Here is a 27,977-nt window from a genome sequence, read left to right on the forward strand (position 1 = left end):
AAATAATATTTTTATTATTGCGTAAATTGATTAAAAAAATCATAGGTGTTTGCAGTGGGTCATACATGAGCCACGGGTAATGTCAAAAAATAATTTAATACAACAGATAAATTGTATCAGTACTTATGAAATATTGTATTGATATAATTATAATCTCTAATTTGGTATGTTACTTAATTGTAAGTCAATAAATTAGTAAAAAATCAGTCTATTCTAAGTGTGATCGGTGGTTAGTAAAGAGAGAGTGATCAGTATCTATCAAATAAATCATGTTAATTCAAAATTAAATCTTTGATAACTATACCATATATATAGAATAAAAAAAAACTCTCACTTTCGAAGTAGGCTATTATTCTCAACGATTTTTTATTAAACAAAACTGAGCTTTGTCATTTATAATTAAAGTTTTTAATTAAGTCCCATAAACATATTTGATACATCGTTTTTGTTTATAATAAAATAAGAAAATGATGCTATTCGAGTTATTTTAATTCTTAATACAGTTTAGTTGATATTATAGATCGAAAATAAAGGAATATATGATATAAAAAAATTAGTAGTTACTGTAAAAACTAAATACAGAATCAAGTCGAATACAAGTGAAAACCAGCATTCATTGTAACTAAAAACTTTTTCAAAGAAACCAAGTCGGGAACTTAAAAAAAGAACCTTTATACAAATACCGATATCACGTGATCTACTTATTATAAATTGTTCAACATTAATTTTCTGATTTCCACTTTGCGTCTCGGCGAAAATTGTTAGTTTCTAGAGTAGAGTAGAGTAATCTGACTTAGTTTGGTATACCATTTACGCCTAATATCTTGTATAATAATAGAAATAGAATTATTCAGTTTACTTTCTTACATATATAATTAATGATTTTTTATTTTATATGACCCCTTTGACACATTCTTTTAGGGGACTATAATAAATACAGAAATATGTAATTATATTTTTGCTACATTCTGAATCAACACTTTTGCATATTTTTACAATTACCAAAACGTTTGGATCATAAAACTACAAAACAACACAAATTTTCAAACTTTCTTTGAACACACACATTTAAATAATTATAAACGAATTATTATTTAATTATAAATTCGACATTGTTCTAATAAAGACAAATTCACATCACAATCATGAGCAAAATAATTTAGGACAAATTTAAATTAGAATCATTTCAAATTATTCCTAATAGTAATCATTATAATGTACATAACACATTAAATAAAGGCGGAGAAAAGAATTGCTCCTATGTCCTCAATATGACTTCTTAATTTTGTTCATTGAAAATTATATATTGTGTATAACAATAAATTATTCACAACTATAAATATAATATAATTAGGAATAAAATAGTAGTTATATAAAATTAAGATATGTTATCTTCAGATTACCAGAATTGTTATAAAGAATTTGTTAGTCTAAATTTTAATGGAATTTGATGGTCTTGATTGTCAGAAATAAATATTAGTACAATTGGATCTCTTGTCATTTCAATTATTATTTATTAATTTTTACCTGAAAAGATAATAATGTACGTTAGTGGAATTAGGGTATTTTGAAAAGAGGCTTTCAGATAGGAATAATTGTTGATTTTTTATACAGTTATGGTCTTACACGCGACTTCGTCCGTGGGATCAGAACATATTAACTTCTGGTTAAAGTGATCAATAGACGTTATTCCAAAATTAAGGCCTTAGAAGGAACCAAATAGACCCACTTTTTTATTAATATTTCTAAAAACCCTGTAAGTGGTTTAGTTTGATTTATAACGAAGTTTGTGTGAACGCATATATAGCTCCGGTTTCCTATAATAAATAAATAAAAATAAATATATAATCGCTTATATTGTAATATAAGGACTTTGTGACATGTCATCATAAATTTAATGTATTTTAAATTAGAATACGTAAATACACTCGCTCATTTGAATTCTATGTGTAATGCCACCAATTATGTTTTATAAATCTGTATTATCTGCCATTTCATAGGCTTATCAAGTCAGATATAGGAAACCCAATATAATGTACTTATCGGACCTGGAACGTAATATATGAAAGAAAACATTATCTACAGTACATAAGTGGGACAAATATTTATTAAAAGCTCTATAATATGGATGTGTGAAAAGCGAATTGGTTGTAAATTGCAAATACCAATACCACTTGGTCAGGTAGTGGCACCAAATGACTCGGCAAACAGTGCTTCGTAAGTAAACTGTATGTCTCTAATAATTTGAATTTGATGTATCTATGATACGACCAGAATAAACATTGTTTCGTACACTGTTTGCCCTCGAGGGTATCAATGGAATTAACGTAATATTTGATCAATTAGATTTCGCGACACACCTTATTTATTCTTATAACAATAACGTCTATATTCCCTGAACATATAGTGCCAATGGCAACTATCGAAGTGATTATTTATTCCTGTAATTACAAAATTATGACTTTATATGAATATGAATGATTTGAATGAAATTTAGTGCCAAATATCTATTTACTTTCAACTTCATAAAAATTCAAACTCCTAATTGTGGATGATTAATACCAAAACATAAAATTGTTAGTTTTAAGTATTACAGTGTCCATTATAAGGGAAAATTAGTTTAACAAATACTTCATCCCGTATTATTAATGCATCGTAAAATAATATAGTAAAAAACACAAAGTTCTAAATTAAATAAATAAACTGCATTATTTAACAGAAAAGTGATTCAATAATAATAATATATTTATACATATATAGGTAACTGCATAAAATATATAAAATATTGTAGTCATTATATACGTAGCACCTGAATTTTAGAATGTACTATACTTATTAATTTTGAGACAAAAATCACACAAAGTTGCAACTAAAATCAATATCACGATAAATTCTTATTAATAGTCATTAATTAATTGAATATCATTTATTCATAGCGTTTAAAAAGTTATGTGATTGTACAGACATTAAAAGAAGTCTCTGCATCATCAAAAGTACGTTTTCGATCAATGTTTAAATATAATATGTTGTCAATTTTTTTAATTATTTTGAAACTTTCACATTTAGTAAGTACGAACGTAATTTTAACTGTAGTAATAAAATGTAATATATATTATTCCTATTAACATTTCTTTCTAGGGACATAATTAGTTGACGATACCACAAAGTTTACCGAAAACGAGTGTTAGCAGTATTTTTTTAAACACCATGATATATTTAGGTAATATTGTGACATATTTGCGTTTAAACTACAGACATATAATAAATTATTGAGAACAAAATAACTATTTTCTAATTGTAATTAGACATGAGCATGGAATAATTCGTAAAAATTATTGCTTTGATTCGTTGAAGTACATAAATTAACTAGTATTTTAATATTCAAATATCATTAATCATCATATTTATAATTATTTATGTAAATTATATAAACATATTTAGTGAAGCCAACTGAGAGAGTATCGCAGTGCATTTTTTAACATCACACACAAAAGATAAAGCGACATAGAGTTTCGATACACAAAAAATAAAACAATCAGACCTACTGAGATTCACTGACTTTATCAATTAATATGTATAAATAAGTGATTTATTCTATATCTAAAGTTTTCATAGTTTTATTTCACATTCACCATTATAGAATAATGAAATAGCGGTCGTCAACCTTTCAGACAAGGGCCGCATGAGAAATAGCAAGATGAGGTAGAGCGGGCGGGGCGGGCGGGCCGCAATTCTTGATAATTTTGATAATAGGTTTAATTATTTATATATCGTAGATGATAAGTATAAGTTTCTTTTTAATATCCAGAACGGCAAATAACAGCCAACCTGGTGGAAAGTGATAATCCTCGGTTGTAGACTGAACTGACTGACTACAGTTATGTCGTAACTACGCTCTTGGACGCTCTACACCTCATATATTGCCAATTCCGGAGCACTAATGTAAGAATAATGTAATAATTCATTATTACTGTATGTAATGTGTATTAATGTAAGAATTCATTACATAGTTTACAATTATTATTATTATATTATTATTATTAGTGCTCACGCAGACAACTTTAATTAAAAATTTAACTCGATTGTTCCAATAACAAAACAGTCCCGACCTGCATTGTCTACCGCTATAATAAATTTAGTAGGAAAACGATTATCGCCGTTCTCAGCTAGGTCTATACAAAGCTGACCAGAATAAGTCTGTTATTACTGAACAGACTGCAACCCCGAATGTTCGCTACAAATCGGTGACAGGTCCGAAGACAACGGTCGAGTTTGAGGACGAGTTAACGCTGGTGCGTCGGGCGCGCGAGTTCGGCTCATGTTCGGGGTCACTCGGCAGCGACTCCGGGCCGTTTGTTGTAATTTGGAGTCCGTTGAATTTTGAACGGAGTTGAGTTACAAGGCGCTCCAGTCTGTAATGATGTCTTTGTTGTACATTTAAGACTTACTATACTAGATTAAAAATACTAATGTTATTTTCAAAAGCATAAATTTAACTGCGCTATAGTTAGTGACGACTATATTAATAGGTCATACTTATCCGAATTAAAATCTTCATTTATACTGTAATCCAATACATCGATCGAAACGAATTTTTTGTATTTATATATGATCATGCTGTGATAGATTTAGTATTAATTATATCACTGTCATACATACTGATTGTCTGTTATAATTTATTAGTAAAATTTAATTGTTATATATATTATATATATTGTACTTATGTCATTATTGATTATTAACGATATGTTGTTGATAAAAATAACATTGATACCACTGAACATGTTACTGAAAGCGTTAAGCTAGAAAAAGGACAACACAACAAGCTGGTCCTTCGAACCGGATATATTAAGGGATTGTACCTACAACTTACTTGAGCGCGTGTTCTTCGGCATTCTGTTTAGCCTTTCGCATATCTGCGACTTCCTTGCGCAGACGCAGTCGTTCAGCTTCTACGTCTTCAACATTGCCATTCATCATTTTCGTTTCGTTATGTTCTAACCTGTTGTAATTAAAACAATTATTCTAGAGGTCGATGCGATGTCGTCTTACTTACTCTATAGGCAGGCAGGAAAAGTTAAGGATCTTGGACAATATCCTCATCTATATTAAATTCTCTGTTTATGTCTAGATTTGTTACTATTTTGGAAACTATTTTTGGAATATATTTGGAACTTTCGTGTCAACAGGAAGTATAAATATTTGAATTGAAGCTTACCCTATGGAGTTATAATGAAAATCCCAAAACAAAGACAGAGTCAAACTCAAAAACTGTGACTATAATTGATTTCAGTTCTCTTACGTCCTCCAATAATAATAGTATATTTTGTCAAATATCTTCCACGAATACAGCAATCAGTTACATTTTAATTAAATATTTGTACAAATTACACTAGTCCATACCCATTGGTCGTTCTTAGAGTACGCAATTCCTCCTCCAGCTTAACGATTCGATCCATCATGTGGCGCTTGTCAGCTTCGTAGGTACGCAAAGAATTCTGGAACAACACCGAACACGTTAGTATTAAGAATAGAAAGTAACAGGCATATTATTATTGATATTGTCGGGTTTAGAGATGTATAAAAGTAGAGTAAGCTACTGACTGCTCCGATAGGGATCAGTAGAAGATGTCATACTGCGCCGACTCAAAATAACGAGATAACGGCAAGGCAACGGTGAATACGTTGATTATCAGGATTATAGACCCACTTGATTTCATGGGAGTTTATTACAGTAAAAGAAAAAATTGGCTATACCGGTAGTCCTATCCATTACAATACATGCTGTTCACATTTGAAGCTCTTGGGGTACACGAAAACAGAAAAAAACTCTTTCATTTCTAATTTTACATATGTTAACGTTTGTGAATAATATTTATAATTTTGGGACAAAAATATACACTTAAAAACCCTTTTTCCAGTATGTTTAAAAGTCATAGATAACGTGTAATCGTGAAGATAAGTTCCTCTGGGTACGTATTTACGAGGTTCTAAACAAACCTTTTTCAGTTCAGAAAGTAACCTATCCAAACTAAATCTCCTCCATCCCTAAGATCCAAAGGTCTCGTCATAGAAGTCGTAGATAACGTGTAATCATGAAGATATGTTTCTGTGGGCACGTATTTACGAGGGCCTGCCGCTGCAGCCCGGCCATTAACTACTAATGTATTCGTGGACACGACATGCTGACCGCGCGGAGCTGACGTTGCTTTAAAACACTAGGCAACGCTTGGCAGGGCGCAAGAATTATTACCCGTTTCAATATATAGTTACGTTACATGATAACGATTAGTTACATAACTAACCCGCTACGGTTTCGAATGGCTTTTTTTAGAAACAATGTACACACCATTTTATAATATTATAAACGCGAAAATTTTGTGTCGATGGATGGAATATTTGTTACTCTTTCAGACAAAAATCATTCAATGGATTTTAATGAAACTTTACAATAATATAACTTATAAATGTATAATAGAATTATCTATATGACCCATTATAATTTGAATAAACAACAGCTTACCGCAGGTGTTAAAATTCTTTAAATACAGTAATTATTAAAAAGATTTTATTATTAACGACTACCTAATCTCGAAATAGATAATAATAATAACAGTTCACACAGTGCCATACAGTCTCAAACTAAGCAGAGCTTTTACTAAACAACTGATAGAAATAATTAAATATATTCATAATATATATATGTATATGATAAAACCCCAAGCATTAATAATGTTCTTATTATTACATTGTGTCATTATATTGTGTTAGAAATTCCCCACCATCGGAAGTAATGTCGAGTAATTAACTGCTACACCAAAGAATAGCATAAAATTATTACAATATTTTTAAGGACAATGTTCAGTTTCTCTGATCGTAACCATCTATCGTTTTTCGAGTAGTGATAAGATTACAAAGACAATAAAATAACAAAGGTATAAATAGGTGATCAAGGATTACAAAAATGTTATTTGTATTTACAAAGCTTGTCTACTACAAACTATGTAATCTTTGACATAACATCAAATAGTCCGGTATCATATCTTGTCTACTTTATAAAACACCATTGGCAACATTTACTTGGCAAATTCATCACGGAGAGCGTCGATTACTTTAGGACTAGGGTTGTCACATTTTGACTATCTTAATTTGGAAAAAATACAATGATATATAATTTCTTCCCGACTGTTGTCTCAGATGGGGTTGTCAGAGTCATTTTCAAAGGTTGAGGTGACAGTAACGACACTTGACATGCTCACATTTAATTAATTTGATTTGTTATCGATTTATTTTTCGTTACATTTACTTCACCGGAGAATTAGACAGTCAGTTTTGTGTTCTAAATTAGGGTGGTAAACCACTAGGCCAAAACACACTTAAAACTGGTATTCGTATTTTTCTTTCTAGAATCCGAGACATTTTCATTACCATACTCAACTTCGTTAGACCCCTTCAATTTCGAGAGAGGTGGGAACCCTATTTGCGACCAGTCAATTTAGAGCCCTCGGGTAGTTTTAAGTTATTCATTATAAATCTCGTCTCGAATGTCATCCAGGGGGTGATGAAGACTATCTTATGATGGAATTCTAGAAATGCCGATGAAGCTATTTTATATTGGCCCATGTTTTAAGCGAACGCGATTTGAGCAACAATTATTTCTTTTGATATTAATTTATTTAAACTAGTGGTCGACCAATAATAATAATAATCTCATACAAACAATCATACTCATGAATACAAATGTTTGTGCCGTGCGAGGAATCGAACTCGCGACCATCGGCCGTAAAGCGGTGTGTTAGATCGCTAGACCAACAAGGTCGCCCAATGGTCGAAATTCGATGATTATTCATTTAAATTATAAGTTTGAACATTATTAAGGTTCTATTGTCAATGACTATACTTCTATGCTACTTGTGTGTGTCAAATACATGGTAGTGTTTGTAATTTTTCTTATTGATATAATGTATATTATATGCATAATTACAAAAAAAATACCATCTCGCACTCCTTCTCAATATAAACTATAACTATGTAAAATATCATACTGCTCCCTTTCTGCAATTTTCGTAAAAAGAAGTACAAAGTTATTGTTTCACGTATTAATATAATCATGACTATATTGACCGTATACTACATATATATAATACAAAACGTGAAGTTCATTCTAATATCATTCTCGATTAGTCAAGGTTTTTTATGTAACGGAATGGCAAACGAGTTGACAGTACCTCTAATGGTAAGTGCCAATCGCTTGATATGACGTTCCTGGTTCCTTCGTCAAGCATCATTCGGAGAACTGCCTCCGTACCCAGTTATTATAAGTTTAAGATGAATAATAATTAATTGTTGAACTAAAATAGTGTTTGAATTAATTGTTTAAACATAAACTACAACACATACGTATACCATTACATAAAAATCATACGCGAAACTTTGATTAGACAAGTGACTTGTCTGCTCAAAAGTGGGAAATAATATGCAAGCCAGTTACGGTCGACTCGTAGATAATGACATTCGGTATCAAAAATAACGTATGTATTTTAATTATGCATATAATATGTAGAGTATATTAAAGTGAAATAAATAAATAATATATACTAAGCGAAAGTTGAACACTTTCGCTTCCGCTTATAAATTGGACAGTATTGTTGGGATCACGTTAAGTAAGATTACACGGCTAAGTCTATATGCGCGGACAAACAGACAGACAGCCGGGCGGACCGGCTAATTTTGTTTGTTCCGCTCGTTTTGTGTTGTTACTGTGTTGATATATTAGCTGTCATCATAGCTACATTGGACACAGGGTAAATTAAGGTAGACATAATCAAGAACATTCGGGAAATATTTTTTCAGAGAAAATAATAAAATAACATTTTTACCCAACTTCTGAGCAGAGAAGGTTCTGACTCTTATTTTGTATTTTTAGTGCATTTGTTACGGGATACCTCTGATCACTCTGAACGAAATTTTATGATTCTTTTTGCAATGCCAAAGTGTACACGTACTCTAGTATAGGTTATAATCAGGTCGTGATCAGATCTCGTTTCTTTTTATTTTAAATATTTTTTTCCTATATCAGTTCTAGTGATATAATCTAGTCGTAGTAGTAGACCCGTTCAATCGTTGATTTCTGAATGGTAACAAATAGCCTGAGAGATAGGCATACTGTCGCATTTACAATTGAATGAAATTTAAATTATTACTTGTATGTACTTAACATGTTTTATGTAACTACAACAATGGATGGTAATAAGATTAATTTCCACTCGAACGAAGTGGTATTAGTCCTTTCAACCTAATTATTGTCAAAATTAATAGTTGTTTTTTTTGTGAAAACAATAATTACGGTAAAAATAATTCCCTTAACCTACACTTAAATTATTAGATTCGCGAAACACTAACTGTGGTTCCCATCAATTAGTACCTTACATCTAGAATGTTAAAGTTATCGGCAGTTAACTATAATCCGTTTAACACTTGCAGCAACGCATTAAGGGGCCAGTGTTAACCGAGTTACGATGTTTTTGCACCTCAATTAACTTATTACGGCCCGAGTGAGCTGCGCTGATGCTAATGAAACGCGCAAACTTACGGACAATGTGCCTCGCCTACACACTTACACGGTAGGTACTAAACTTGTAGCTTATGTCGACGCCAAATTGTAGAATTCGCCGTAATACATAACGGCTGGTCTTACTAAAACTGTAGCTGTTTTTATTAAAGATAGTTTTTTTATTTAATAACATAATTTCTCAGGACAAATCACACAGCACCATCTAGTCAAGTTAATGTTGTGTTATTGGTACTAGACATCTGATATGAATACACAGATATATATTTTTTTGTAAATACATACATAATATACATATAAAACAGCCAGAGCGACACAGACAATCATACTCATGAATACAAATGTTTGAACCATGATGCACATATATTTTGCAATAATTAAACATCAAATATGTTTCAGTCTCACTTGATGGTAAATGGTGAGGGGGATGGTAACGCCAATATATAAGTATAGCATCATCGTCATGCTGATGCCAGTGGTACTTTTGCATTCCCATTCTGAAGGGCATTTCTCCACCTAATCCTTCAGTTCTGCTGAAATAATGCTTGACAGTTGAAATAGGTGAGACAAAGGTACGCAGACGACTAGACAGTTTCCACTTTGATGGATTAATATACATTATTACATATTAATTGCGAAATCAGCCTAAACTATGAGACGGTACAGGTTTAGATTCGTCTAGGGTTTTTAATATAAACAAAACTCTATTACAAAAGGATAAAATTCAAAACTTAATTAGCATTATATAAATAGGTACCTACGTCCAACGTGTACATCCAACAGTAGCGGCACACAATTACTAAACATTGGGGGGAAGGGGATTGTTAGTAAGGTGGACTGATGACGCTATTGCTAGCAATGTACCATGTCAGCCTTAACCTCCACGCGGTTCCCCCTGTAAACCACTGTATAAATCCTGGTGAATTAATCATAATGGCTAACTAACCTGACCTCATCCTCCACTAGTGCCCCGCGTAAACCGTTAGCGCAGGCGAAAGCACTATTCCATAATAATTTAAAAAAAAATACTAAACATTGTCCCGCTGTAGTAGAAACCGGCTGAGTTTACAACTAGCCGTTGCGTATTTTGCCGAATTCTATAATTTGGCTGCAACATATATATGTCAATATAAATCTACAGGAAAATATATAGGTAGTGACTTAGTCAATATTGGCATCTTTTTTCATGTTGGTACCTATATTAGATGCAAACGAGCTGCCCACTTGATGGGAGGTGGTAACAGTTCGCTATAGGCATGAACAATACAGTATACTGTACCAGGCTTAACACCTCTAATGCGTTACCACTCCCCAGGAGTATAGTGTAGGTACAGTCAGCTTTGTATGTATGTATCGAAGCATATTAATCTAATTCGTACGTAATACGTGAAGCAAATACTTTGTTCCCTTTTTTACAAAAATTGCGCAGATGGAGTATGAAATTTCGCACACTTATAGTTTATGTAGTAGAAGTGCAGAATGCTAATTTTTTTTGTGTATGTAGGTACGTGTGTGTCAAATACATGTTAGTAATATTGTGTGTAATATTTTTTATTGATTTATATATAATTAAAAAAAATTGGTTGTAGGTTGTGATTATGTTGACAAAAGGTAAGACACATTAGTAGAATGGCTTGAATGGCAACGCATGAGTGGTATCACGGGAGTCATATGATAACGTGATGTCCTTAGTGCTGTTTATGTATATAGACGGTTACCGTTTACTGTCAGGTGGGCTGATATGCTATAGCTTAATTGCTATTACAATTATGGAACCCAGTTCATAGCGTAAAGAAAAGTTAAAGATACCTAGATATCATTGAACGTCCTTAGTTTTGAAAACAAGGCGTCAATTTAAAGAATGAATATAATTAACACTGAATAATAATACAGTTAACACGGGTGATCAATGTCTGAAATACAACCTAAAACTTTAAACAGGACGGAAACAATAACGGTAACATGCGACACGGGATTCGAACCCCAGCCGGGTGACGTCAGTGTTGGGGTGGCGCCACACGGCTGCAGCTCCATCCACTTACATCTGCCAATATTTGCCCAGCACCCCACCCCGCCCCGTACGCACCCGTTCATATTTCAAACGTGGGGAGGCACTAAAGACTACAAAGTTACGTGGTATTATGCTGTTCGTACCATTCTGTAATGATACACTACAGATATTTATTTTAGCAGAAGAAGAAGAAGTCAACTTCTTACAAGGTGGTCTGGCTCCTCTCGTCTGTAACTCTGACTTCTCTATTTCTGAGCCAAACTGCTCACTTTGCAAGCTCTATTAAAGCATTGTTTAAGCAGTGAAGAATATTTGTAAATACAGGCTACGAACACCTTAGAAATGGCAACGCAAGGGAGGTGTCGAAATTTATATTGTTAATGTCCATAAAGCATTTCATATTTATAATCCAGGATTACCACTTTCAGGGCAAAAACCTTTCCTTTCCCGTTAAATTAAAAGAAAAATATTATTATACTTAAATATCAATCAAGATTGGAGTGTACAAGAGTGCCAGAGGAACTAAACGAATATTTTTTGGCAAATAAAGGTATTTACCTCTCTCGACGTTTCGACTAGGTTGCACTAGCCGTGGTCACAAGATGACTGGAGTAACCGTCGAGAGAGGTAAATACCTTTATTTGCCATAAAATTATTCGTGTTAAGACCCAGTTAATAATTTAAATAAGTATCCATAACGAAAATTGTAATTTTTTTTGTTGAGTTCGGAAAATAGCTTCATATAATAATAATAAAAACAATAGAAGAGAATGTTTGATACCTAATGCTACTAAAAGTTCAAATTACTTCAGACAGTATATTGTAGATAACTGCCTATTTTCTTTAAAGTAATTCATAATATTATTCATGAATATTATGTTGATTTATACACCTATTTATCTGAACTAACATTAATACAATAGTCATAGCGTAGATTAATTTAATTGAATACATATACCTATTGAATACACATACCGCATCTTAAAACCGCATTTGAAGTTACAGCACTGTGTAAGTGGCAGCCTCGTCAAACTGGTAAATGTGCGAATGCCCTCGCGTTCAGTTAAATCGATGCGTTGCGTTTTATTCCGTGATTTTATAATCCCCCGCTATCAAAACTTATTCGGAGGGAGACAGAACAGTATTTTCACACTTTGCGATCTAAATAGTAACCTGTGTGATAATATATAAAGGCCTAATACATTATCTACTTCAAATTAGATATATACCACGGCTTTGGCCGCATTAACAGTGTACTAACTGCAAATCATAATCCATTCTTCTAACTATTCAATTAACTTAACGCTTTTTAGCGGAATTGAATAACAAACTAAAAGTTAGTTGAGGTTTTTAGGGTAGGTAATATGTGGAGCTACTAAAACGATTTCGAAAATTCTTTTACTAATTTCTATTAGTATAATAATTTTCTATCTAAACTATATTTGTGAGTGTCAGTACATAACATCGCGCTCCGACCAATTGGTGAAATAATTTATTTACACGAACTATTTTAGTTATACATGACAGATTTTTATAATATACATTATTTTTAAAGCTACTGTTCTATTGACAGCTTCGCTTGAGTAGAATAGTTGAATTACTACAGAGATTTCATTTTTTTTATCATCCCTGATAACATGAAGAAAATACTTCCTCATATTATCAGGTATGGTAAAAAAAATTAAGGGGCAAAGAGTTACATAGAAGTGAGAGATCATCAATATTGTTGAAAATAGTCAAAGAAAAGTGTTGATATGTCACGATGAACTTATAATAATATTATCGAATGAAAAATAGAATGAAAGACCAAGACACGGTTATATCGAGCAGACCAAGGAAAAAGTTGAAGGCGTGTCGTACCAAAAATTAAAGAGATTGAAAAAACGTGAGAAATGTCAAGAGCTCCACGATAAGAGCGCTGCATTTAAATTATGAATAATATAAAATGCACTGTGTACAGGTATATGTATAATATACTAAATAAATTTTATATAGTATGTTGTGCATGAACTACCAATGTATTAGACACATCAATAGGCTCTTCTAGGTTCGACGTAGACCTCCAAGTAAGTATAACACGATGGAATACTTTTTGTTTGATTTCTGATAACACAGAATATTTCCTAGTTGTTTATTAGGAAACAAATGACATTCTAATAAGAAATACATATATAAAGTGTAATATTTTTTTTACAGTTATACTGCATTGACAGAACTCTAAAGCCCATCGCAACCTGTAGTTGTGAAGTGTCCACAATTCCAATGTCATGCACTTATAGACGTTTCGCATCGTTGCGCGCCATTCAGCAGAATTATGTGGAGTAGGGTTGTCACTTGAAAAACATCTATTTTAATTTGACACTTTATTTTACGTATAATATATAATAATAACTGTCAGTTAACATTATATAATACAATTGTTTTTATCTAATTGCAATAGTAAAAAAGATGACGACTCACTTGGTGGTAAGTAGGAAACGTAGCCTATAGATATACATACAGTATTACGAACATCAAGTTATCGTGGGACGATTGTGACATACCATTCATGCATTGTCATTCCGCAGTACGAAGAGCCTCTTATCCTGTAATTTCATTACCTAATTTTTTGTTTAACCGAAATACGATTTACCAAACTATTTGGCGGCTGAAATAGATTTAACCCTAAATACGTGTTAAAATTTGAATATAGTTTCTCTAAATGCCACAATACTGTACCTAAATACTGTATATTTCCGTTAAATATTATATAACCATGAAAGTTATTATATCCGATTTATATGATTTTCGGTTAACTCAGTTCTCCACATAGTAGCGTTAAAATGAAGTAGGCAAGTATTACCCCGTCAGGTTCGACCTGATAGTGTTATATCCACGCGGCACGCCCTCACCCCCATCCCCCTGGTAACTATCATGGTTAATTGCACATGAGTTCGCCCGATAGGTGACCTGATTTCATCGTCATGCTTTCATCTTTTACTGATGCATTCCATTATCTATACTAATTATAAAGCGTTCATTGTTTGTTTGCATCGATTCGATCGATTGGTTCCAAACTACTGGACTGATTTGAATTTTTTTTAGTATCCTACATTAACAAACATTAAGAAAATATATCTATAATAATAATACCTAAACTTTCGTTAGGATGGGTTAACTGGCTTGCCTTTATACTCAGTCTATCATATCGTAGGCTCGGTAGCGTATTCCTGCCCTTAGCGTTAATGGTATCATCATTCCATTGTCATCCATTAAAAAAATCACAAAACCGTCTAGATTTATAGCAGTAAACAAATATTTTTTGCTGTAATTATCATTATTAACTTAGTTACACTTCAAACAGGAGACAACCCTTGCATGTAAGGTTGAAGGCGTGAAGTGCACTCTTGGACCACCCAGGTCGACAAATATACCTTAACAGCGCCGAATTGAGGTGAAACGCAAAAAACAAGCGAAAAAATGACGAACGCAAAGAACGGGCTGTAGGAAAAATATTATGATTTGTGAATGGCATTAAGGCTAAACTTGGAATGCATAAAAGGATGAAAAACACTAATAATTTAAGGTTGGGACAAATGTATTAGGGACGACCTACTTAGCCAATGTTAGCTCGATGCGTTGGTGGAAATGGGACACTCGATTTTCTGTTGAATATACTTTAAGGGCAAATGTTTTATTTATAGACCAAGAATAAATCATGTTTTTCGTGTGTATGTTATTATTGCAATGTAGAATTTAAAATGTCTTTTAATTTTAAATATGACAATAAATTCTTCATCAATCATATTATGATAGCTGCGAAACGCTGTTTAGGGCTCTATTGCAATTATTTGACGGCAGTTTATAAATTATAATCTAAATATGTATAAAAAACTGCAGTTAGTTCAAGGCGGACTAAGCCTGATAAAATGAAGTTGTATATATTAATTAATAAAAAATCTAATTATTGGGCCCTATGTGTCTAGGTCGCCTAGACCTTAATCCGCCCCCGAGTAAGTTATATAAATGCATTTTTTTTTGGGATCACTAAAGTAAACACTATTAATTGCAAACAGAATGATCAACAACCGTTCCATTTTAGTGGAGATGTCAGTCGCGCTATACATATATATATATATATATATATTATACACATGTATTCGATAACTTTTTCATGCACAGAATAAAAAAAAAAGCTAATAAATTCTGGCAATTGATAAATATAAAATTTTTCTAGATAAAAGCACCATCTGTCGACACACTGTTGAACTAACAGTTCGACAAAAAGCACACAAATGCAGAACGACATCTTTTGCCACTATATGTAACTACGAATTTGTATTAATACATTATAAGAGATGTCGCTGTTCCTTTTACTACGGTCTAAGAATGTCTATGTTTTTCTAACAGATCTGACCAAAAATCCTTCTTCTCAGCTATTTGTAAGTATTCCAAAAACAGGTACATACCTTGACCTCTTCAAGAGATTTCTCATGAAATTTTGCTTCAGCTGACGCCATTCCATTCTGTAAATAAAACGTAACGATAATGATTTTGATATCAGCGAACCGTTCTCCAATTTATAGTCGATTTTACTAAATGAAAATAAAATACACATCATTCAAAATGTATTTTATTACAACCATTACTATTAATGTATATAGGTGACTACATTAATAATAATAATAATAATAAACAAATTTAAAGGATTTTTATATTCAAATTCATTTGATAAAATTGTCGTAGTTTATCCCAGACAAACAGTGAAGCGAGATTTTTGTACATACTGGGCATAGTTAGTATTGCAATGTGTATTATTTTACAAAAAAAAAAACAAAACAATATTGCAGTTTTATGTTCGACGTTCTATTTTTAAAATATTTCTTTTTTATGAAATATCTAATAGCAATTTATGATCGTAAAGAATATATACTAAGGTAAAGACAATGTTGATTACATGCCCGAAAAAATAAAATTTTGGTCATCTCCATACTAAGTAACTGCGCAATTTGCATGTAGGTTTTGTAAATTATTTTCACTTTCCACATGTTATTGTATATTAAAGAATAATAATAATAACTCAGGACAATTCACACAGCACCATCTTGTCCTCAGAAAAGCAGACCTTGTGTGATGGATACTAAAAAACGGATAGAAACAAATATATTATTCTTTTATAAATATATTTTTTTAAACTACATTTTAGTGCGTTTGACCATTATCTCACTTGATGTTGAGTGATGATGTATATATATATATATATATAAGCTGCCAGAGCAAAACAAATAACCATACTTAATAATACAAGTGTTAGTATCGTGCGAGGAATCGAACCGGAGACTATACTACTGCGGTGCTAAACCGTTAGACCACTAAGGCCTTGAATAAAAATAAATGAATAACTAGAAAATATGGTTTGAAGATAAGTTAGATAGATTATATAAAATATTATATTCCGCATTAGGCCCGTACCGATCCGCGTGGTAGATACTGAAGCCATATCTCTAACGGGCTGTACTACGTATTACAATATTGATGTCAGATCGTACACTTATCACTAATCCAATGACGGCTATTGTTATCAGATTACAATTGTTTGATGCACTTTTATCTCAAATTACATAGTACTAGCTGTGGCCGCGGCTTCGCCCGCTTGATAATTTTAGCCTGTGTTATTCAGGTAGCTATATTACTGTAAAATTTCAAGAAAATCCGTTCTGTATTTTTGCGTGAAAGAGTAACAAACATCCGTCCATACTAATAAAGTTTCCCATTTATAATATTAATAATAAGATAGACTAGCGACCGGGCATAAGATATTTTCCTACTGTAAAATCTCTATTTCAAATTCATAACAAGTTCGAACATAATTTTTTATAGGAGACAATGGCATGGTGCATCTTTCTGTGCTAACAGTACACACTAGCGAGGCACCAACCGAGTATGATAGTACGAATATAAGGTCAATCAGTTACACCATGATGGGGAACGCAACAGGAATTTACTACGATGATTTCCAAAGGGAACTAAGTGTATGCCCGACCTAATATGGTCCGTTATTAGCAGTGGGGTCACTTGTTCCCATTACAACCAATTCCCTTCGCCACACTTCTTCCTGTACATTATAAATGAAATTATCGTCATTAGGTCACGAAAAAATAACTTTAAACATATTTTACGTATAAACAAAACAAACACTGGTCAGATTTTGATCAAATTCATAAAGGACTACAATAACAGTACAGAAATTTCAAATTAAAAATCATCAATATCGGTCCACGCATAAAAGTTAAGTTCTAAGTCAACAAATATAATAAAGTAAAAAAGGAGGTGATAAGAATCACCTTTTTGGAAGTAGGTAGAAAAATGTGTATTGGATTCAAATCGATATTGAGATTGGACTCGATAGTAGAGCAGCTGTTCAGGTAAAAGTGCAATATCATAATCATTGTTCGATGTACTTTCTATTTCTAACTTTCCCATGACAATATCGGTGGAAAGGTGACTGAACTAATGAGCGCGTAACAACAGACAACTCATTATGACCAGTTCAAGTTAGGGATGTGCCAATACAACTCAATACTCGATACTTTTGTTTCGATACAAAGTTTTTTTTATACTACGTAGATGGCAAACAAGCATATGACCCATATTATGGTAGACGGTAGCCTATAAGCGCCTGAAACACCAGCGGTGTTACGTGCGCGTTGCAGACCCTTAAGAAACCTTAACATACCTCTTGAAAAACCTCATGCTGAAGAAAAATTTAGCAGTAATCTATGTTGCGATACTTATTAGGTATCGCAACGGATTTACTTGTACTTACAGTACTTACAGAATATTTCCGATATATTGGTATTTATAAGTAAAGAGACACATTATGACATCTGATGTCGTCGCCATTAGATAGGGCTCGAAATGATGATCTAAAAAGGTAATTCAATTATGTACATGAAACTAGAATTCTTATAGTCCCATAAAATTAAAATATATGGCTATCAATATTATGAATTATCGATACTTAAGGAGTATGACTAATGACTATTATCGATAAGTTATTTGAATATTATTTAAATATATAAGTATCGATATCTGGTGGATATCGATACTTAGTAGGTATCGGAACATCCCTAGTTGAAGTGGAGCCAAATTATTTCTAAATGCCATTGTCCAGACGTCCATGCAGATTATTACAGACACGCTGGAGACGCGCCCATTATTTTAAAAGCACGCAATTTTATTTTTTAACCGACTTCAAATTAGTACGAATTATAAACATACTAGCTGTTACCTGTGAATTCGTATGCTTATTAGATATAAAAGATCACGTGAAATTTTATTAAGATTTTCAGTTAGTTCAGCCGTTTAGTTGAGAAAACATTACAAGCAAACATATACTTTCTCATTTATAATATTAGGATAGATATTATAAGTATATTTAGCTTGCCCCTGCTTTGTACAGGATAAAACATTTTTCAGTGCAGTAAAAATACATAAAGTTGCGTCTCTATCAATGAAAATTGCATTCAATTCAATAGACAGAAATTGATTTGGGAAATTTCACTTTATTTATACAAAATAAAACTTTTAGTTTCATCAATCAATGAAACAGGAAAGAAGGCACCGGAATTCCGTAATAAAACAATGTTTGTTAACGATTGTTAAATCTGGTTTTTTGTGGTACCAAATTAAATATTTCTGTGGTAATTTTCTGTTATTGGTACATTTTTAAATGTATATACTTATCAGTCGTCTAGTCTGCTTAGCTTAGAACTAGATGGCGTCGTCTGAATTGTCCTGGACTATATTATTGTTAAACCTTGTTTTTTTTTTAATGTTTTCGGTTATTGTCAGGTGCTAAGACCTGTAGCACTGTGACCTGCATAGATCTATCGAGCTCGCCTTGTTGACATTGTGTACTGTTCACGATGACTGTACTTTTATTCATACCTCTGTCCTCTCGAGTACCATAGCTCGTACCCTGGAGTACAGAGCCTCTTCTCGGATGCGCGCTGCATCACGAATCTCACGCACCAAATCCGTGAGGAAACCAGGGGAGTACTGTGAGCTTAGAAGACCTGAAACATCATATAAAATTATTTTTACTAGTTTTTCTCCGTGATTTCATCAGTGTGACTGAGATATTATTGATTGTCCTGGGTCAAGATAAGAGTTTTCTTAAATAGTAAATATATTAGAGTTAAAATAAAAAATCGTCTGCGTGAGTACCTCAATTTCACCTATTTTACTCGCCAAGCAACTTGCTTTATAAACTCTGTTTTGCTTATAGGATACAGATTAGACAGTGAAATTACAGGGTAAGAGGCATGACATCATAGTACTTTGGAAGAGCAACGCATGAATGAGTGGTATCACGGATGTCGAATCATAACTAGAAATCCGTACAGTGATGTCCATGTATATAGGCTATGTTTACCGGTTACCATCAGGTAAACCGATACCTCATATGCCATTACAAGTACAGAAAAAAAATGCAAAATTTCATCAGGTGTCAAGATGCAACAAACAAAACAAACTTCGAATCTACACTTAAATTGCTATTTAAAACTTTTGGGTATACTCTCATTTAATTAATTAAATTAAAATAAATATTTGTTATATAAAAATATAATAAAAATAATCATCAATTATTTAATCATTCAATATCATCATCAAATATTTATAATATCGCGACTATCTATCATCTATCATCAATGGCTTTGTTCCGCTTCCTTATGCCCCATTTTCCGGTTTCATATTCTCACGTTGTTTGAGACAATTGAAGCTATGTTATAATGTAACTGTATAGGATAATAAATGTAACAGTACAAGTAGAGGGGAAATAGGACTGTTAGCAATGTGAATTAATGAACCCATTGCTAGCAATTTGATACAAGTCTACCTGATCTGCACCTGGTTCCCCCTGGAAATCGCGTTTGCGAAATACTTGTTTATTTTTAATAAAAAAACTTTGTTACTCTAATAAATGTTAGTTTTCAAATCGTTTCAACAAGCGGTTAACACCCATGCCTTTATTCGTTACAATGGCGGTATCGTCGCCAATTTTGCATCATTTTGTTGATTCTTTGTTAATTGATAGAATACTTTTACGCAACTATATTGTCACGAAGGCAACAACTTTTTTTTTAATTCAAAGAGGTTACTTTCATATTCATTTGGGAAAATTGAAATCCGGTTTTATTAATAAAACCGATATTCATAACAAAATCGACATTCTTTATTATGATTGGACAGTCTTATTCATGCATTAGCATACAAAGATATTGGCGATATTTTATATTTATAAAATAACAGCCATCCGGAAATGGACAATCTCTTCATTTACGGCTTTATGAGCTATAGAAAAAAATACACTGTTTTATGGTCAGCAAAATACTTAATAATAACTGTATTTCGAAAGCGATGACATACTCAAATTTTTTTTTTTAATTATATATTACTTATTCGTTTAAAAAATCACGGAAAATTACAGGTTTGAGAAATGTAAAAATAAATACATGAACATGAACATGAACAGATCTTAATAAAATTTGATATTAAGATATATTGCATCAGGAAGACGAATGTATATTTTCTCTAAGTCTAATGTAAGAAGGTGAAGAGAATGAATATTCATTATACATTTGTATAAATCGGACATTGCGCCTCGAATAAGCAAATGAACGTCATTATTGCACATATTGCAGGAAGCATAAACTCAATGTTGGATACAAATAATTAGGTAAGTACGTAATACTTTAAACTCAATATCCGGCAATGCTCACTATATTGTATTGTTCACAGTTTACAAGTAAAACATGTCAATTATTTGTGATATTATATTAACAACAAAAAATTGTTACAAACCACTTACACACTTTAGTTTCGGAAGTATGTACTGTGACAAGCTGTGACAATACTTAAGCTTTCTTAATACTTACTTATCAAGGGTGTATACTGTGACAAATAAATAACTTTACGCATATGTATTGACGGCTTCAGTGGTCTAGCGATTTAGCACACCGTTTTATTTCCGATGATCGCGGGTTCGATTCCTTGCACGGTGCGAACATTTGTTTTCAACAGTAGGATTGTTTGTATGTAGGAACGGTTTGAGTGTTTTCTATGTTGTTTTATAGTGTTTTCTATGTATATTATGTATGTATTTACAAAAAAAATCTAAGTATTTATATCAGTTGTCTAGTACCCACAACACAAGCTCTGCTTACCGTGGGACTAGAAGGCGCTGTGTTAATTGTCTAGGGTTATTTATTTATATATATAGACTTCAAATTACTGAAATTAGAATCATCGGAGGCTTTAAAAAAATCTTTATAGATAATGTAGGTGCCCGGGAAAACAACAAAATTCGCATGGAATGCGAATATAGGTACCTAATGAATACCGCAGAAGTTAGCTGGTCGTGTAGATAAATAAGCTATAAGTTTATGCAAGGTTATCACACGGGTCACGTAACGCACGCGATTTCTTTGCAGTAATGGAGAATCATTAAGTACAGTCGGCTTCATAAAAGTGACAGCTCGTCAAAACTGGCAATATTGACAGCATAGTTTCTCATATTATTTAATCCTAATAATGATAATTTAAACTGAGGTTCATTGTGTACAAATGTTTATAGAATGTTGGACGGAATTGGCTTTAGTGTCACAAGTTTACCTATTTCGGAAGGCAGGGCTAAATGTATTATACTGTGCGTTATATATGTGTGTGAATAAAATATTATTATTTTTAGTATTATATTTTATTATTAATTACACAAAGTTAAACATCCATATCCCTCCTCATAACAAATTCATATTCATGCAAAATTTCATTACGGTCCGTGCACTTGTAAAACCGTGAAGAGGTAACAAACACATTTACCTACGCTTTTATAATATTCGTATAAGTTATCAATACTAGCTGTATTCTATGACTTTGACCAAGTGGAATAATAAGTTATGTTATCCGTTAATAAAAGCTATTTACAGAAATATTTTTTTTAAATCATGTCACTTTTTTGTGACTGTCTACAACATTAGTTTAGAAAAAAAAATTCAAAATCTGTACGGCTCTACTTTATTAAAAAAATAGAAATCTCTGCAATATACAATATTTTAACACGTATATGGGACATATATATGATGTACACCGGGGCTGGTCGCTAATTTGTAATAAACAAAAAAAAAAACAAAATTATGTTATAGGAATGTATGAAGCATTAATATGTTGGATGTCCTTAAAATAGACAAGGGCGTATGTTGAATTCCTTAAATATCTCTAGTGTGTGTGACTGTTATAATGTGACTAAAAAGGGAGTGGTGTCATTATCTAAAAAAAACATACGAGTCATATTGCATGCAAGCAAAATTTTACCTTTCCACAGCAAGATAGAGTTCAAAATTATATTTACCATTATCTGTGAGTGGTGCGTGGCTCGGGCTGGCACCAATTTTCGAAGACGAACCCTTCTGCAGTATGACATTATGTTGTCTAATGTTTTCCAATTCAGCTGGAAGTAAAATTTACAAATCAACAAAGGCATTTTAAGATTACTTAAGGGCATTTGCAACTCGTATTTGAAAGTCATGGTGTTTCAGGTGTCTGTACACTACAGTAACCGTTAATAATCAGATGGGCAGTATGCGCAACCTAATTCTAAATTTGAAACAATACCTGAGTAAAATCGAAATAAAGTTATTATTGGTTCAAAATGGGAGTTCAATTGTTCGAATTCAAAAAGGATATAATCGATAGATTATGTCCTTATATATGTATAATAATGTTATATAATAGAATTTGTAAATTAATATATAAACATGCCAAAACACAACAAAGTTAAATATTAAAAGCGCCTTACATTTTGGTCGATAAGAGATTAGTATTAGAATCCAATTACAACACATATATTATAACTAATATTAAGAAAGTGAGTTTGCTTGTTTACGCTATCACACCTTGATGATAACTACGTCATGAAATTGGCATAATAATATTTTGAAGGAGAAGGGCATTATCTACTTTTTATATCGGTCAATGTCAATTATCCAGACGATGTAGTGGCTCGTTTGAAATAACATGTAAGTAATTGTATAACATTAAAACCACAATACAAAAAGAGAAGCGTTTAAACCTAAGCATTTAGCGTTGCTCTAGTTTCAGTATTTATGTATGTACATTGCACACGATTATGAAATACTAGTTGATGCCCGCAGTTTTACTTACATGCAAATATGTTTTGTATCAATAAAATAAATAAAAGTTTTTTTTACGGCTGCCTTCGTTATAAAATAAACGTAGGGTCCCAATTTCCGGATTTTAGATTTAGTGTGTTTGATAGTCAAATCAAACGGTTTTATGAGTATAAAACTATATAATATATGATAATACATGCGTTATAGTATACAACAAGCTGAGAAATTGATAACAAGCCAAGAAATTCAAAGATTTGTAATGCATGCTTGCGTAGCCGGGGCGGGTCGCTAGTAATATAACAAAATCGAATCCGACTCGAAGGACCAAACAAACCCCAAAATAACCCCAACAGAAGCAGACTTTAGATAATTAATGATATCTTACACAATTTAATTAACTGCTATTACGAAAATTCCTACAATCTGAAATAACTATTAATTTGAATTCCTATACATGTTTAAGTATTAGTGGGATATTTTATAATGCTCGCACCATGGGCATAAAGGATGTCAGTATTGACACTAAATAAACGCAAATATTCTTGAAATGTCGTCAACGCTCAGTTAACCTACATAGTCGTAATTTTGTACAAGTCTGTACTTGCCTTGCAATAATTTATAGATTCAAGTTTGAAAAATGCAATAAGTAAAAATAGGGTATTTTTACTTATTGCATTTTTCAAACTAATGTGGTAAAACTTTGCATGTTTGTACACTTAAACAGTGACCCGAAATAGTATGTTATTATGTCAAAGCTTTGCGAGAGTTATTTATCTGTACATGTATGATGTAAACGTATGGTCCGATACTTGTATCTATACTAATATAATAAAGCCGAATAGTTTGGTTCAAAGCGCTAATTTACTATTATATTTGAAATTGAAGATTATTTTAGTGTTCGTTAGTACATTTATCGACGAATGTTATTCAATATATAAATATATAACATTAGTCATACGAGATTTTTATAGATATTGTTTCCAAAAATGTATATTTTAGTACCTACATCTAATAATGTAAAAGCTCTGCTTAACTTGTGATTAGATAGCGAATAATGACGAGCTAAATGGATTCACTACTATGCCATCTGTGATATTGTTTCTGTATTCAATGCCATATTGTTATATCCACAATGACATATACCATAAAAGTATCCAACTGTATCACAAAAATACATTATGTTAAGCAGGTAGATACATTCACAAAGCATTTTGCTGGTAGAAACATTTGACGAGTACCCTTGAATAACTTGCGTAGGTGACCCCATGTAGGTGTACGTTTCTAAAAACTAACAGCAATGTGTAGGTTGTAACTTCAAAAACTAAATGCATTTGTTTACAACGATTAGTTTCATCTTGAGCCAACTCCACTTATATTAGTAGCTATCCAAAAATTACGTCACTTCAATTTCAGTTACTTGTAACACAGCTGTTAACATTTTATAACTTAAAATGTTTGAAATTCGTCTTTTGACACTAAAATCTAAATATGACGATACAAAATCTGCCACCCCTGGGAGAGTTTCTGGCTATCATTTTTTTTTCTATATACTAAGTTTGTGACTTAATATACTCATATGTGATTCATTTATCTATCTAAAGTAATAACCTGAACATGAACATTTAACTAACTATGCCAATGGCAACCTTCAAACCAACAGATCGCATTCCATAACCTGCCCTTCTTATTACTTTTTTTGGATTAATCATACATTTTCCCTTTTTGCTCATTTTACAAGATATTACCATAATCAATTTTCCTGAAGATTTGGATTTTTTACAAGTCTGTCTGGTAGATTCAGAGAAAATAATGTTAAAAGAAACTGTTCAGCATTATATACTATTATTTTAATTTATATATATGATCATTAAACTTCTATTATTCCTTTTCTAATAAAATAAATATTTTTACTATAAGACTCTGAGCAAAAACATAATATACTATGAGTAGTATGACTGACTCATAGTTCTAATATGTTATTATCATGTGGGTAAGTGAACGCAAAATTTATTAGATACCTACATTATTTAAACATGCTCAAGCAACAAGGGAATTTAAATTTTATTATTTTTAATGTTAAGAAATTATTGTAATAACTTCTTTTTAAATGAATGTTAGCCTATTGACTGACAAATTAACAGTTACAGTAATAACTGTTCCCTGTAGGCATAAATTAACAACAGTATGAGTCTATGCTTTCTAATTACAGGCATGGATAGACATGGGTGGCCTTTAACTACTGTTAACAATTTCAGATGAAAATATTCATTATTCTATAGTCAATCACTTATGTTATACTTTAACTATATATTCATAAATACTATATAGAGAATTATAATATAGAATGTGTGTAAATCTATTTCAATATATTTAAATCTGTCCTGTGTTTCATGTGAAAACTTAATATATATGTACATCCATACTCACACACTTTAATGTTCATAATATTAGTAAGATGGATAATATAACATAGTATACAAAATAACATAGTACTAAAAATAGTGAATTGTAAAACATCTATAAATTTGACAAATAATAATAACAAGATATAAGGTGACTGCAAGAAATTGTAAAAAACTGACATTAAGATAAAGTATGTATCATTATTATAACTGATATTATAGTTATCTCAAGTATATGGTATGATATACTAGTGCATAGAATATGGTGTTCTGAAATTGTGAAATTATATATTTTACAATTTCAAAACACCATATGTTATATATACAGACATTAAAATACAGTATAATAGAGAACATTCTTGTTTCTAATATTGGATTAATATGGTGGATTGTAAATATATGGGAATATATCAATAATTCAATTATTTGTCACTAAGGTAGACCAGCAAAGTTGTCTGCATGGGTACCTTAGTCTTCTTTTTTATTTTTAATGGGTCTGAGCCTGGTCTTGCCTTATCTGGTGGGAATGGTGGGAATCTGGTGGATTGCGAGAACTATGATGTAGCATGCTCACCCAGAAGAAATCTTCATCATAGACTCATTTATTTAAGCTACCACAAACAAGCAGTTTGTTTTGTAGACAGCTTTTCGGTTAATGAGGTAGTGAAATTACAAGATAAGAGGCATGTCATCTTAGTCTTTGAGAATGGAACCCATGAGTGGTATCACAGGTGTCACATAATAAAGTAACACACATTAATGTCCATGTATACAGGCAACATTATACCCTTTACTTTACTTTATCAGATGGGCTATCAGCTTGTTTGCCTTTCAAATCACAAAAAAATTGTACTCACCTTTAGTGTCTAGTAAGTCTTTACTCAGTCTCTCATTTGCCATTTTTAATGATGTTATTTGGTCGAGTAAATGGCTCAATAAACGGTTACCAATCTGACATTCTGAGATACTCGTACTGGATTCAGAATCAGACTCCACCTCACCATTTGCTGGCCGTGCTACATCTGGTAAACCTCGTACACATGGATCACTATACCTCCGGGCATTACTGCCATCGTCCTTATCATTAGTATGCATGTCACTGTTGGAATTTGTGTCACCAACTGACGTAACGATCGGCGGCAAGCTCGCGAAATCTTGATTATCAGTAAAATTCTTTGGTTGCAAGTAATTGGTACTATTCAGTGTACTATTAGGGATACTCTGCAATTCTTCAGCTGCAGCATCACTACGCCGATGTATTCTTGGCCTTTGGATTGGAATATTTTTGTTTACACCTTGTCTATACCTGTATTCAGGGTTATAGAAAGGAGGTATCGGCGGATTATAGAACGTGGGCAGTGTAGGAAGCGACATTGGCTCAGCACAACCATAAATATTGTACCTGCAATGCTCGTAACCAGGGGAGAATTGCGAGTTAGTCGGCCAGTTCAAATTTGGATTCACGTATGATTCGTAAGCATCCACTGTTGTGGTCGTCTCCTGAACATGTTGCATAGTCTTGTCTAACCATTTAGACAAATAGGACCCTTTGCTACGTCGAGATTTCTTTCGCTTTCCCGAGGGGCCGTTGCTCGTATCGTTCACTTGCTTTGGTGTAGACGATGCCATTGGTACGCCGATTGTAAAACCAAATATATAATGATACTGCACTCACATAAAATATTATTCCACGTATACAAAAAATATTTATCTTATTACTTTATCTGTATGTTGGTAAACAACAGAATAAACTATCGGAGTCATTTAATAATAATTTATTAATTGGGCCGATGATAAACACAAACTAGACAACCAAGTAC

General features: G+C 32.3%; 1 protein-coding gene across 3 annotated transcripts; it reads right to left on the reverse strand.

The window, feature by feature from the left end:
- Positions 1–27,955, reverse strand: LOC131851709 (uncharacterized). Of its 3 annotated transcripts, none has more exons than XM_059202237.1 (7): positions 27,015–27,955; positions 22,975–23,073; positions 19,512–19,639; positions 16,031–16,087; positions 5,404–5,498; positions 4,874–5,002; positions 1–1,527 (listed from the first exon to the last, which is right to left on the reverse strand). In XM_059202237.1, exons 1-7 carry the CDS (start codon positions 27,784–27,786, stop codon positions 1,524–1,526), a joined length of 1,284 nt encoding a protein of 427 aa, XP_059058220.1. In that variant the 5' UTR covers positions 27,787–27,955; the 3' UTR covers positions 1–1,523. The 3 variants fall into 3 exon arrangements, with proteins under 3 accessions (XP_059058220.1, XP_059058219.1, XP_059058221.1); XM_059202236.1 differs by lacking the exon at positions 1–1,527 and adding an exon at positions 4,055–4,412; XM_059202238.1 differs by lacking the exon at positions 1–1,527 and adding an exon at positions 4,360–4,412 and having other exon boundaries at positions 4,863–5,002.
- Positions 27,956–27,977: the final 22 nt, after the last annotated feature.

The sequence above is a fragment of the Achroia grisella genome, unplaced genomic scaffold (assembly GCF_030625045.1).
Source record: "Achroia grisella isolate CSIRO2021 unplaced genomic scaffold, CSIRO_AGI_Agris_v1 utg807, whole genome shotgun sequence".
NCBI classification, from domain to species: Eukaryota; Metazoa; Arthropoda; class Insecta; order Lepidoptera; family Pyralidae; genus Achroia; species Achroia grisella.

What these genes read in the sequence shown, in the direction of transcription:
- LOC131851709 (XM_059202236.1), bottom strand. Translation starts at nt 27,786, where the DNA reads ATGGCATCGTCTACACCAAAGCAAGTGAACGATACGAGCAACGGCCCC. An exon ending in AATCTCTTGAAGAGGTCAAG is followed by an intron (nt 5,499 to 16,030) that starts GTATGTACCTGT and finishes GTGTTGTTCCAG; the next exon opens with AATTCTTTGCGTACCTACGA. An exon ending in GCCGAAGAACACGCGCTCAA is followed by an intron (nt 4,413 to 4,873) that starts GTAAGTTGTAGG and finishes ACATCATTACAG; the next exon opens with ACTGGAGCGCCTTGTAACTC.